The sequence below is a fragment of the Pan troglodytes genome, chromosome 19, assembly GCF_028858775.2.
Source record: "Pan troglodytes isolate AG18354 chromosome 19, NHGRI_mPanTro3-v2.0_pri, whole genome shotgun sequence".
NCBI classification, from domain to species: domain Eukaryota; kingdom Metazoa; phylum Chordata; class Mammalia; order Primates; family Hominidae; genus Pan; species Pan troglodytes.
Window position 1 is genome coordinate 73,398,067 of NC_072417.2, and position 14,304 is coordinate 73,412,370.

Below are 14,304 nucleotides of genomic sequence, written 5' to 3' on the forward strand. Positions count from 1 at the left end.
TTATAACTTGTAATAAAGCAAATAATTGATTTACAAGCCTATCAGATTATATACATTTTAAATACATAAAACTTAGTCATTAACTCTCAGGAAGAGACCAATTTCCATTTATTCCAACATAGACGTGTTGCAGACAAGTTATTCTTTGTTTAAAATGGTAGATCATGATACGTATAAACATACTAAACCATTCTGACCTTCACAGTGGTGAAAGGAAAATAAAATAAGAAGAAACTAAAATAACCACTATTAAATCAAGTTAAATATTTGTGAATAACTATAAAAATGGGAAAATATAAATTATCTTTAAAAATCAGAGCGAGGGAATTAGTTTAACTAGGACAATAGTTAAAATTTGGCAAGCTCTGTGACTTAGTGTTCACTTCTGGTAGCTTTCCTTCTTTCCTTCCCACTTAATCTTTTTTGGACCTTCTAAAGAATAAAAATTAGGAAACAGCCTCATACCTTCAGTGATCTCTTAACCAGAGAGATTGTATACTTTGAAAAACTTGGGCTGGGCGTGGTGGTTCACTCCTGTAATTGCAGCACTTTGGGAGGCTGAGACAGAAGAACTACTTGAGCCTAGGAGTTTAATACCAGCCTGGGCAACATAGCAAGGCCTGTCTCTACAAAAAATACAAAATTACCCAGGCGTGGTGGCACATGCCTATAGTCCCAGCTACTTGGGAGGCTGAGGAAGGAGAATGACCTGAGTCTGCGCAGTCAAGGCTGCAGTGAGCCATGCTTGCACCACAGCACTCCAGTCTGCATGACAGAGTGAGATGCTGTCTCAAAATTAAAAATAATAATGATAATAATAATAAAAGAAAAGAAAAATGTATAGCTACCTCCTTATGATTCATCTTTCTGGTCATACTGCCTTACTTATTAGGAAGGCCTTTTATTTATTTATTTTCTTTTAAAAAAATTCTCTTGGTCAGTCTTATTACAAGGAAGCCCTTTTAAAAAGACAATAATGAAGAAACTAGCAAATTATGATGGCTTTTGCAACTTATTCTCTATATGTCTATGTACTGCTCTATAATGAGTTATAATAATCTACATCCCACTTTCCTATTTCCCACGTCACGATTTTGACAAACTTCAGCAAGCACCCATCTTTCAGACGGGTAATGTAGTTCTTTTTTTTTTTTTTTTTTTTTAATATACGGTTTTGCAGCCTAGATACAACAACTCTGGCTACTATATGATGGAAAAGATGTAGAAGTACTGGTACTACTACCCTCTGTTGCTGTCATTTACCTTAAACATACCTGGAAAAGGAGGTTCAAAAACTCATTGGCAAGAACATTTTTCACACTCCAGATCTGATAGTCTTCCAGAGTAAGATGACCCATCTGAAACAGAGACACTCATGTTAGGAACATCTTCTTTTTTTTCTTTTTTTTTTTTTTTTGAGACGGAGTCTCACACTGTTGCCTGGGCTGGAGTGCAATGGCACGATCTTGGCTCACTGAAACCTCGGCCTCCTGGGTGCAAGCGATTCTCCTGCCTCAGTCTCCCAAGTAGCTGAAATTACAGGTGCCCGCCACCATGCCTGGCTAAGTTTTTGTATTTTTCAGTAGAAACGGGGTTTCGCTATGTTGGCCAGGCTGGTCTTGAACTCCTGACCTCGTGATCCATCCGCCTTGGCCTCCCAAAGTGCCGGGATTACAGGCATCTGCCATGATCTAAATGTTGACTAACACAGAAAAGTAATTTCTTCCTCTTTACTTTCCTAACTCCCCTACAATGCAGAAGGTAAACCAGTTCAAATTCGTTCCTGTATGTTTTCCTAAATGCATTCAATAGCAAAATTTTACAATTTGTGGTAATGCAAACATATATGGTTTAATCATATATGGTTGGTAAAATTCACTAAATATCTCTGAATTTTATCAATGCAGTAAGAAATACGGCCCATTTTCTTTAAAAGGTTTAGATAACTAAATCAACAAAGATGTTCTGGTAACATTATTTGTCCTCGCTTCCTTTTATGCCTCAAATATATTGGTGGCAGTCTGCACTAATAACAAGGAAAATATATACACATATTGTTCTCTAAAGAGAAAAACATTGACTTGCAAAATCACTGAAGTGTATACATCAACTGTCTTATAATCAAACAACAGACATGTGAGAGATTTAATAGAAAAATCACTGGGCATGGTGGCATGTGCCTGTAGTCCCAGCTACTCCAGAGGCTAAGGCAAGAGGATCGCTTGAGCCCAGGAGCATGAGTCCAGCCTGGGCAACTAGCAAGATACCATCTCTTTGAAAAAATAAAAATAAAAATAAAGAAAATCCTCCAAATCAGAATAGAGAAATAAGCTAAAGGGAAAGGAAGAAAAACAAAAACTCATTTTTGTTTTTTCAAAAAAGTTCACATTCAAAAAGTAGAAGGCAGGGAGAGGGGTAGGCAAATCACTAGATTATGACTAACACTGAATCACAGAATCTTTCTTATCATGATCACTTTTCAAAAAATTGTCCTGTTCACTTACAGCAGAGGAAGTGCTGTGATAAGGTTTTTGGTTTTTTTCCACCCAAATCAGTACAGCAGAGGTCCTTGAATAATGTTTCATTCAATATCATTTTATTATAATGTTAATGGGGGAAAAAATGGATTCCCAGCTGGGGCCACTATCTGTGTGGAGTTTGCATATTCTTTCCATGTCTGCATGAATTTTCTCCAGGTACTCCGGTTTCCTCCCACATCCCAAAGACATACACGTTAGGTTAACAGGAGTGTCTAAATTGTCCCACTGTAGTGTGGTGTCTGTTGCTGTGAGGAAAGGAACATCAATGCCTGCACCACGGCAACAGAAGAACCTCAAAGGCTATGTAAGATCTGCCAATCTCCCAAATCAAGTATACAAAAAATTGGTGAAGAGAGGGTTTGAATTCATACTTATAGGTGAATTCTGGATTGGGCCAGTCAACATTAATCAACTTACTATTCCTCACAGATTTCTATTCTCCAGAGTATCCAGATTCTTCCCATAGAATAAAAAACACTGACCAACAACGTGATTTCATCATTCTAAGAAATATATTGATAAGAACACACATGCAGAACTTGAAAGATGTTACTAATAACGAAGAACTACAGAAGCAGAAAACCGGCAGCTGTGACATAATGGAGTTGATAACGTTACCAAGCAAAGGAGGCTTGCTGCCTGATGAGACAGAAGCCAATACTCTGATGTTGGGTTTTTGAGAAAAGCAAAGGTTTTCATTATAAGCCAACCAAAAAGGAGATGGGAGTCCAGCTCAAGTCTGTCTCCCTGTGCTTGTTTTAAGGCAATAATTTTATTAAAAAAGCCTTATAGGGTGGATTCTGGGATTGGCAGATGACTGGTAGAAGGAGAGGGTTGGAAAGTCCTTGGGCATGCACAGTTATTTCTTCATGTTACTTCGTGGATCACATGTGCCAATTGGGGGGAGTCAGTATGAAACACACAGTGGGAATTAGCAAGCTCGTTCTGTGTAAACTCTACTTAGCCATGTTGGTTCTAGCCAATTCAGCCAGTTTTTAAAATCTCACAGTGGAGAGAGGGTTAGCATTTCAGCAAGTTGTTATTTATTTTATTTTGTTTTCTAAAAAAGACACAGGGTCTCACTCTATCACCCAGGCTGGAGTGCAGTGGTGTGATCACAGCTCACTGCAGTCCCAAACTCCTAGGTTCAAGGGATCCTCCAGCCTCAGCCTCCTGACTACAGGCACAGGTTACCAAAACTGGCTTAAAAAAAAGAGAAAAACACAGAAAAACAAGGTCTAGTTATGTTGCCCAGGCTGGTCTTGAACTCCTGGCCTTAGGCAATCCTCCTACCTTGGCCTCCCAAGGTGCTGGGGTTACACAGGTGAGAGCCACCACACAGGCCAGCTTTTTGGTGTTTTTTTTTTCCTTCAATCTGATATTCTGCAAACTCAAGGAGTTCTGCTGGTTATCAGTTTCTTACTCTTTGGGGAACAGTTTTAGTTTCAGCTTCTTACTAAGTTGCTTTTTTTCGTAGCCTCTATCCTGTAAGCCCAAGAATATAGTCATTGGTTTCTTTAACTCTTTAGGGCACAATTTCAATAACAAAATAAATGGCAGCTTACTAAGAGTCTTCCTCTGGCACAAATGGAAGAAGAAAAAAGGGAGCAAGTAGATAAGATGAAGAAGATGGAGATCAAGACAGAGCAGGTATTTGAGATGAAGGTGAGTAAGTAGTTCAAAACCTGAGGGACTCTGAAGTTGAGCTCCAACGGTGCCATGAAATGATGCAAATGAAAAACATGAAATGATGCAAATGGAAAACATGAAATGATGCAAATGATAAATGAACATTACGTTCACTTAATGCAAATAAAAAACAATTTGGAAGCACAGCAAAAAGAATTAAGAGAAAAACTGTTGCCAGTTTGAGGATGAGTAAGCAAACTGGGAAGCTCAACAACGTATTTTAGAACATCAGAACTCTTCAAGAACCTTGGCAAAGATCAAGAAGAAAGGGAAGGTCTTTTAAACTCTCTACTGACCAAGAGTTACATATCAGTTGCCAATATGCCATTATGCACATCAGTGTTTGTTGGATCCCTTTGACCAATCTGCATCAGCCATTATGATGGATTTAACAGCGTGACAAAAGTGACTTTGTTGTTGATCCTGATGGAGATTAAGATGCCTTGAATTGTAGGGTGTTGTATACTTAGAAAGTAACAGCTCTAAGTACCTTTCCTACATTTTCTTTCCCTTTTTAAAAAATTAAACAGATATCTTCAATTTAATGCAAGAGAACACTTCGCTGTTTTACAGTCATATTCTGGCAGTTTGAATGTTTACAGGACATTCCAAAATGAAATGACTCTGGAAGGTTTTGATTGAAGATAAATTGCCATAATATGAGGCAAACTATGCTTCTCTATGATAACTATAATGCAAAGTTCCATCTCATGCAGCATATACAATAAGGTAAATTAGTCTAACACAGGTGACCCTATTTTTTGACCTTTCCATTCTTTAAAAATACACATGGGAAAAAACCCTATATGCTTACAGTGCACCTAGAACTACTTTTTTACACAATCCTTTAAATATATATTATTCTTATTTAGTGGCCCCTTTAGCCAGAATCTCATTATTGCTTCATTTTTGTAATAACACTTAAATTTAGGTATTTTCCACATATTGGCCCAGCTAAAATAGAATATAGCATGTTTCACATGGTAGGAACCAGCAAGGAAGCTTTCCTTTAGCTCCCTTTACACATTTTATGGTAAGTAGCAGGAGGAAGGAGGAAGATGCATTTACAGACCACTTCTAGGCAACACTGAGAAGATAAAGACCAACCTGCGGTCTCTTTAGTTTACTAGAAATAAGAATCATGGCCTTTTAAAGAGAAGAAGTCACTATTTTTCACTGAGCTGTATTCATATATAGCATATATGCCCTTTTTGTTTGTATTGTAAACAATTCACGTAACAATGCTGTGATGTAAAAAAAACAAAAAAATGAAAAAATAATAAATTGTCCCAGTATGAGTGAGTGTGGATATACGTGTGAGCGCGCCCTTCAGTGGGATGGAGTCTTGTCCAGGGTTGGTTCCTGTCTTGTACCCTGAGCTGCAGGGATAGGCTCTGGCCAGCCACTAACCTGAACTGGAATAAGCGGGTTGGAAATGAATACAAATTACCATAAAATAACAAGTATGCAATGATCATACAAATGCATGATAATAAATGATATGCTGAGAAAGTACTCAATGAGCCTCCCATATTTGTTATTGTTAGTTTTTGAACTGCAAGGTGGTAGGAGGTGTTCCTTATAATTTTCATTTTGCAAATTTATCCCTTGATTTAACCCATCACCACTATGACTGCTGCTGTCACTCACTAATTCACCAAAAACTGGGTAAATAATTATCTTGTTTTTATCAATCTTTCTTAGATCTGTTTATAGTTCACATTTATTTCAAAGCTTAATATTAGAAGTGCTTGGGGTCTTTATTTAGAAGTTTGGTGATATTTTTGTGACTAGAAATATGCTGTAGGAACTTAACTCTTGTTTGCCTATGGTAAAATTAGTTTTGTTCTATACCCTTTCACTTAAAGTTGCAGTTTCCAAGAACCTAAAGACAACATTAAGTGAGTACTAACTGTACAAGAAGTTAAAGGCATCTGGAACTGTAATACATTATGAACAAAAGAATCTTTGACTTAAGAGACCTGTTGTTCATATTACAATGCTATCAGAACCATCAATTACTCGATAACCATCCATCATTAGTATTCCTCTTGCCTTTGAAAATGACTTTTTGGCAATAGCAATATGGTTTTAAAAGATACAGGAATAGGCTGGGTGCGGTGGCTCATGCCTGTAATCCCAGCACTTTGGGAGGCTGAGGCAGGTGGATCACCTGAGGTCAGGAGTTCGAGACCAGCCTGGCCAACATGGTGAAACCTAGTCTCTACTAAAAATACAAAAAAATTAGCTGGGTGTGGTGGCAGGTGCCTGTAATCCCAGCTACTCAGGAGGCTGAGGCATGAGAATCATTTGAACCCAGGAGGCGGAGGTTGAAGTGAGCCAAAATCACGCTATTACACTCCAGCCTGGGTGACAAGAGCAAGACTTTAAAAAAAAAAAAAGATACAGGAATAAATCATAGCATAATCATAATGGAATACTATGCAGAGGATAAAAAGACTAAGTTAATCTATATATAATTTTCTATCTAGCATGTGAAAGATGCTTAGTAAACATTTTACTAAGTTTATGAAGTAAACATTTATTTACTAAGCATCTTTCATATGCTAGATAGAAAATTATATACAGATTTAGGAAAATTCAGAAAAAAATTATTGCATAATCGCTTATACAGTATTATTCAATTTTTAAATATAGAACACACACAACACATATAAATTTCTCCTACACTTGATAGTAGTCAGAATAGTATATCTTCCCCTCTAACATCCATTGAGAATAACTAAAATTTTAATTCTTAAAACAAAACAAAAAAAACCCAGAAGAACTGCAAGCTCTGCCACATCATGTATCTCAGTCATGAGGAGGCAAAAGAGAAACATGTCACATAACTTAATGAACTCTAAGGGTGAGGATATGATCTGATAAATTGCAACTCATTCAGGAGTTTTACACTGAACAGTCACGACTAAAATTCCAGGACAGAAAAATGAAGAATGCCAACAGAGGGAGAAGCTATGTTGAACATAGGCTATATTTCAAAATGCTACTTGTTTATCTTTGAAGTAATAATTGTCAATGATTCTGCACTGATGACAAAATTAACAGCTAGTGTAAACCCATTTTAATTTTATAGGACTCAGCATTTAGAACAGATAGGAAAATCACAGTGAAATATGAAAATGTAATAACTTCTATTAATTTTATCGTTTGAAAATCTAAAATACTACTAATAAAACTAAAATAAAGGCTGTTTAAAAAGTACAAATGTAGGCCAGGCACGGTGGCTCACACTTGTAATCCTAGCACTTTGGGAGGCCAAGGCGGGTGGATCACTTGAGGTCAGGAGTTTGAGACCAGCCTGGGTAACATGGCAAAACCCGTCTCTACTAAAAATACAAAAATTAGCCAGGTGTGGTGGTGCAAGCCTGTAATCCCAGTTACTTGGAAGGCTGAGGCAGGAGCATCACTTGAACCCAGGACGTAGAGGTTCCAGTGAGCCGAGATCATTCCACTGCACTCCAGCCTGGGTGACAGAGCAAGACTGTCTCAAAAAAACAAAAATAAAAACAAAAACAACAACAAAAAAAAACCAAAAAAGGACAAATGTAATTTGATATGTGTGATAAATTATTAATACATGGTATAAGAACCTTTTATATCTAACAGAACAAAATATAAAATGCTCAAGATGGTAAAAAGTATTTTTAAGATGATAATCTGATTCTTTTATATAACCACAAATATTCAAGGAACAATTTTCAGGTACACTGACCTCAAAGATATGTTAATACTGTCCAAAAGGAAAGAAACATCATGAAAAGAAATAATAGATACCACTGTACAGAATCATCATGCATACAATGATGATCAAAAGCCCATTTGCTATACTGACACCTGAGTAATAATTAACACACTGTAAAAACATATAGAGCATTATGCTTAAAATCTAGAACTGTAAATGGATTTTATTTTCTCCCAATTTAATGGATGTTTTACTGACTGCAGTTAGGACTACTGCTAAGCAAGGTATCATATGAACTTTTTCTAAAGCAAATTCACTGACTATATGGCTTATTTATTTTGTTTTATTTATGTATGTATGTATGTATTTATTTATTTATTTATTTGAGACAGAGTTTCACTCTTGTTACTCAGGCTGGAGTGCAATGGTGTCATCTTGGCTCACTGCAACCTCCGCCTCCCAGGTTCAAGCAAAGCTCCTGCGTCAGCCTCCTGAGTAGCTGGAATTACAGATGCCCAACACCATGCCCGGCTAATTTTTGTATTTTTAGTAGAGATAGGGTTTCGCCATGTTGGCCAGGCTGGTCTCGAACTCCTGACCTCAGGTGATCCGCCCACTGTGGCCTCCCAAAGTGCTGGGATTACAGGCGTGAGCCACCATGCCCAACCTATATGACTTATTTGTAAATGTCCTCCATTTAAATGTGGCCCTGATTTTCAAAATAGTGTCAGCTGATCACTTGCTCTGTTCTACTTGAATCTTTGGAGGTTTCTCCATAGTTTGGTATAAAGTTCAACTCCTGAGTTTTGTACCCAAGGCCCTTCAAGATACGTCTCCAATCCAGGTCTACAGCCTTCAATATATGAATCTGTTATTCCAGCCACATCAGAATATTTGCAGTTCTAGGACTACACAGGATATTTTACTGTACAGTCCTATACAGTAATAATGTCTTCTATTCTACCCCTAGTTGTTACCTCTTTTAGGAATCACCTTTCAACTTTTTACTTCTGTTAACCATAATTAACTAATTATTAAAGTGCCACATCCCAGCAGAAATCTTCTGGACTTTCAAAGTTCAATTTACATGGTTCCCTTTCTATCCTCTCACCGTAATACTTGGTGCTAACCTTTTTTTTTTTCCAGACAAGTTCTCATTCTGTTGCTCAGGCTGTAGTGCAGTGGTGTAATCATGGCACACTGCAGCCTTGACCTCCCAGGCTCAAATGATCCTCTCGCCTCAGCCTCCCTTGTAGCTGGAACTATAGACATGTGCTACTATGCCTGGCTACGTTTTTTCTTTTTTTAGAGATAGAGTCTCGTTATGTTACCCAGGCTGGTCGAGAGCTCCTGGGCTCAAGTGATTCTCCCACCTCAGCCTTCCAAAGTGCTGGGATTATAGATGAGAACCACCATGCCCAGCCTCAACTTCTAACATAGCCCTGATCACACTTGTCTATCTTTACCTGTATACTACAAACTATCCAAGGGTAACATCTAGATCTCTTGAGCCACTACAGAGTATCATTAAATAGTCAACAGATGAATTAGATAAAACAGAGAAGAGTTGGAAGTCAGAAAAAGAATGAGTAATGTTGGTACAATCTAGTCACCGGCGAATATGGTTAAAAGGCTTGGTTAAAAAACCCAAGTTCTATCCTAAACTATTACTATTTCATTATCATGGTTACATGGAAATGAAGCAGCTAAATGATCTTGTTTAATGTTCACAGAAGAGCCAGAAGTAGAAACTCCATCTTACATAAAAGGCGACAGCAAAAATACCTACATACTTATGAAACACTTAGAAAAAAGGTGTTCAAAATTTTATCTCTACACAAGGCATTTTCTAACAGAAACTTTTCCTGGTTTTTGTTCTCATACACACGAAATAGAAGTCGATACCTTAGTTTCTGGCAGAGAGGAGAAAGAAGGGGACTGAATTGTCAAAGCTCTAGCCTGAAACTCATTTCTATTATTTGTTTCTATTGAGAATCAGTTAATAGGGCCATTAACAATTTCTTCTGAAATTGTGATTGAAGAAAGAAAAAAAACTGACGTTCTTTATTTATTCTAAACCTCTATTTAATAACACCATTGTGGTGTAGATCCTACCAATCTGCTACTTGGTACATGTCAATGCTTCAGTAGAAAGACTCCAATTTATGCAAATGTGTCTCATACAGGTAATTTATTTTCAATTTCACAGGGACACACAGACATCATAGTAATGCAAGCTATAGGAGTAAATCTATTATGATAACATTACTAATAAATGTTACCAAACTAAATAAGTCAAGGATTTTTTTTTAATTTATAAAGTACATGTTTATTTTTGCTATTACATGCTTATTCTGGCTACCACTAAAGGACACAGGAGAGGTCCTTACCACGACCATTTAAAAAATTTTTTTAGGCCAACACAGTGGCTCATACCTGTAATCCCAGCACTTTGGGAGGCTGAGGCAGGACTGCTTGAGCCCAGGAGTTTGCAACCAGCCTGGGAAACATGGCGAGACCTGGTCTCTACAAAAAAAAAAAAAAATTAGCTGGGCATGGTGGTGCACACCTATAGTCTCAGCTACTCGAAAGGCTGAGGCAGGAGGATTGCTTGAACCCAGGAGGTCAAGGCTGCAGTGAGCCAAGATCCCACCACTGCACTCTAGCCTAGGCAACAGAGCAAGATCCTGTCTCCAAAAAAACAAACAGACAAAAAAAAAAACAAAAGAAATTTCTTAAAAGAATAGATGTACTGGCCAGGTGCAGTGGCTCACGCCTATAATCCCAGCACTTTGGGAGGCCAAGGCAGGCAGATCACTGGAGGCCAGGGGTTTGAGATCAGCCTGGCCAACATAACGAAACCCCATCTCTACTCTAAAAATACAAAAAAATCAGCCGGCATGGTGGCACACACCTGCAGTCCCAGCTACTTTGGAGGCTGAGGCAAGAAAATCACTTGAAGCCGGGAGGCAGAGGTGGCAGTGAGCTGAGATCCTGCCAGTGCACTCCAGCCTGGGTGACAGAGCAAGACTCTGTCAAAAAAAAAAAAAAAAAAAAAAAGAGAGGGAGAATATATGTACTGCCAGATTAAGAGGAAAAAAACATTTCCATCATCTTAGATATCCTTATGGTTGTTCCCAATTAATCTGCACACCCCTGAAATCACTATTCCAACTTCTATCACTATTTGTTAGTTTTGCTTCTGTGTTCTTCGACTTCATATAAATGGAATCATACAGTATATATTCTTTTTTGTTTGACTTCTTTTGCTCAATATAAGGTTAGCCTTACCACAACTTAGTCAAATGGAAGAAATACAGATGATAGGCTATAGTTGTCAAGGGCTCTGTCTACATAATTCTTATAAAATGCCTAGCTTATAATAAATGTTTTCACATACAGTTTCAGAGTTGCTTAAAGATGGAATGGCTCTCTTTGGAGATAACTTGGAGGTGTTTTACCCACAGGTCCAGATAAGTACTTGGTAGGGAGGATGCCAAAGAGATTCAAGCATGTATATAAGCAATACATCCCAAATGGAGTACATGATATTTTTAGAAAAAGATAAATTAGTTCTATCTAGACTCACCTTTGTGGTGTCATGTGCATTCAATATGCCTTCTACAATATCAGAGAGATCCATATGTAATTCCTTTAAAAACAACCCAAAGGAGTAATTAGAAAACAGTGAATATACTTTTAATTTTGTTATTCAATGGCTAAAGTATATTAAGCAAGATTTGTTTTGCTTTTCTTGTAGAGATGAGGTCTCCTTACGTTGCCCAGGATTATCTCAAACTCCTGGGCTAAAGTGATCCTCCAGCCCTGGCTTCCCAAAGTGCGGAGATTCCAGGCAAGAACTACTGCGCCCGGCCTTGCTCAAGTATTTTTATAATTACCATAGATTCTCATATATGATTAAAAATTAAGATAACTTTCCTATGGTTTCATTCTTATTTTACATAGTTCAGTTTAAGATTTTCTAAGCCAAACTCTCTTTCCAATTTTGCATCTTCAGCTATAAATATTTTGAGTAGCATAATGTAGTAACTAAAAGCAGTAACAAATTATTTTATGCTTTTAAAGAAAATGATTCCCTCCAATTTCCCATTGGAAGTTTATACGCAACAAGACATACACAATCATAACTTACAGGAATATCATCAGTGCGGTTGTCCTTCCAGACTTCTAAAAGTGCAACCACCATGTCTCTCAGTTCAACCCTGGAGAGAACTCCATCACGGTCAACATCAAATACCTTGAAGCAAACTAATGAAAAGAAACTCTTATGGAGGAAAATCATTTTTGTATTCTGAGGTATAATATATTTTACTAGAAGTTGCCCTTGTATAATTACTTAGTTTTTAAAGCAAGTATATGTATTCTGGAACAGTTCTCATCTGTAATAAACTATATTATGTCATTATAGTCCTCAGAACTTGTAGGACTTCCTGCATATCATGAATCTGTATCTCTAAATCATTATTTAGATATAAGACCCTACTTTTCAGCCAAATCTAAAGCTAAATGCCTTACAAACTGTCAAGAAAGGGCGAAGTTACTGTACAATAAATATTACAATACCTTACAAGTTTTTAGGAAGTAATGCAAACCCCTAGGTTAATTTCTAATATTCAAAATTGATCATTGCAGAGTTGTTTCTTGTTCTTCTTTTTGTTTGTTGGAGATGGAGTCTCGCTCTGTCGCCCAGGCTAGAGTGCAGTGGCATGATCTCAGTTCACTGCAACCTCTGCCTCCCGAGTTCAAGTAATTCTCCTGCCTCAGTCTCCCGAGTAGCTGGGATTACAGGAGCACACCACAACACCCAGGTAATTTTTTTTTTTTTTTTTTGAGATGGAGTCTCACTCTGTCGCCCAGGCTATGGTGCAGTGGAATGATCTCAGGTCACTACAACCTCTGCCTCCCGGGTTCAAGCAATTCTCCCGTCTCAGCCTCTGAGAAGCTGGGACTATAGACACGTGCCACCATGCCTGGCTAAGTTTTTGTATTTTTAGTAGAGACGGGGTTTCACTGTGTTAGCCAGGATGGTCTCGATCTCCTGACCTTGTGATCAGCCCATCTCAGCCTCCCAAAGTGCTGGGATTACAGGCGTGAGCCACCGTGCCCGGCCAATTTTTGTATTTTTAGTAGAGACGGGATTTCACCATGTTGGCCAGGCTGGTCTCAAACTCCTAACCTCAAGTGATCCACCGGCCTTGGCCTCCCAAAGTGGTACGATTACAGGCATGATGCACGGTGCCAGGCCAGCAGAGTTGTTTGTTTGCTTAAAATATCCTATTTACGGCTGGGCATGGTGGCTCACACCTGCAATCCCAGTACTTTGGGAGGCCGAGGCGGGCGAATCGCGAGGTCAGGAGCTCGAGACCAGCCTGGCCAACATGGTGAAATCCCGTCTCTACTAAAAATACAAAAAATTAGCTGGGCGTAGTGGCGGGCGCCTGTAATCTCAGCTACTTGGGAGGCTGAGGCAGAATTGCTTGAACCCGGGAGGCGGAGGTTGCAGTGATCCAAGATCGTGCCCCTGCACTCCAGCCCAAGCAACAGTGCGAGACTTCGTCTCAAAAAAGAAATCCTATTTATATCAAGAATCTTAAGCTGATATAAAGACAGTCCACTTCCATGTTACCTTTCCAGTATAACTAATGTACATTCAATCTTTTTTTGGCAAAAACAATTTTAACTCTTTTTTTTTCTTTTTTTTGAGATGGCGTCTCGCTCTGTCACCCAGGCTGGAGTGCAGTTCTCAGCTTACTGCAACCTCCGCCTCCTGGGTTGAAGCGATTCTCCTGCCTCAGCCTCCCGAGTAGCTGGGACTATAGGCGTCCACCACCACGCCCGGCTAACTTTTGTATTTCTAGTAGAGACAGGGTTTCACCATATTGGCCAGGCTGATCTTGAACTCCTGACCTTGTGATCTGCCTGCCTCGGCCTCCCAAAGTGCTGGGATTACAGGTGTGAGCCACCGTGCCAGGCCTTTTTTTCTTTTGAGACAGAGTCTTGCTGTCTCCCAGGCTGGAGTGCAATGGCGCAATCTTGGCTCACTGCAACCTCCACCTCCCAGGTTCAAGCAATTCTCCTGCCTCAGCCTCTCAAGTAGCTGGGATTACAGATGTCTGCCACTGCACCCAGTTAATTTTTGTATTTTTAGCCGAGACTATGTTTCGCCATGTTGGCCAGGCTGATCTTGAACTCCTGACCTCAGATGATCCACCTGCCTCGGCCTCCCAAAGTGTTGGGATTACAGGCGTGAGCAACCATGCCCGGCCAACAATTTTAACTCTTTAATGAAATTCAAACACAACATGCTAACAATTAGAACACCAGTGCTTTGCTATTTAACTCCAAATG

The 14,304-nt window shown here is 38.8% G+C and overlaps 1 protein-coding gene across 19 annotated transcripts in view; it reads right to left on the reverse strand.

Moving 5' to 3' along the window:
• The window catches only part of USP32 (ubiquitin specific peptidase 32), a 214,314-nt gene that overhangs the window by 76,607 nt on the left and 123,403 nt on the right, over positions 1-14,304 (reverse strand). For 13 of the 19 annotated variants that reach the window (XM_063799084.1, XM_063799082.1, XM_054670517.2 and 10 more), the window contains 3 exons: positions 12,089-12,204; positions 11,525-11,587; positions 1,275-1,358 (listed from right to left, as the gene is read on the reverse strand). In XM_063799084.1, the coding sequence (XP_063655154.1) occupies positions 1,275-1,358; positions 11,525-11,587; positions 12,089-12,204 (263 nt within the window). Of the gene's footprint in view, positions 1-1,274; positions 1,359-3,833; positions 3,951-10,371; positions 10,462-11,524; positions 11,588-12,088; positions 12,205-14,304 lie in introns of those variants that run through there. The other 6 variants (XM_063799080.1, XM_063799081.1, XM_054670514.2 and 3 more) reach the window with 3 other exon arrangements.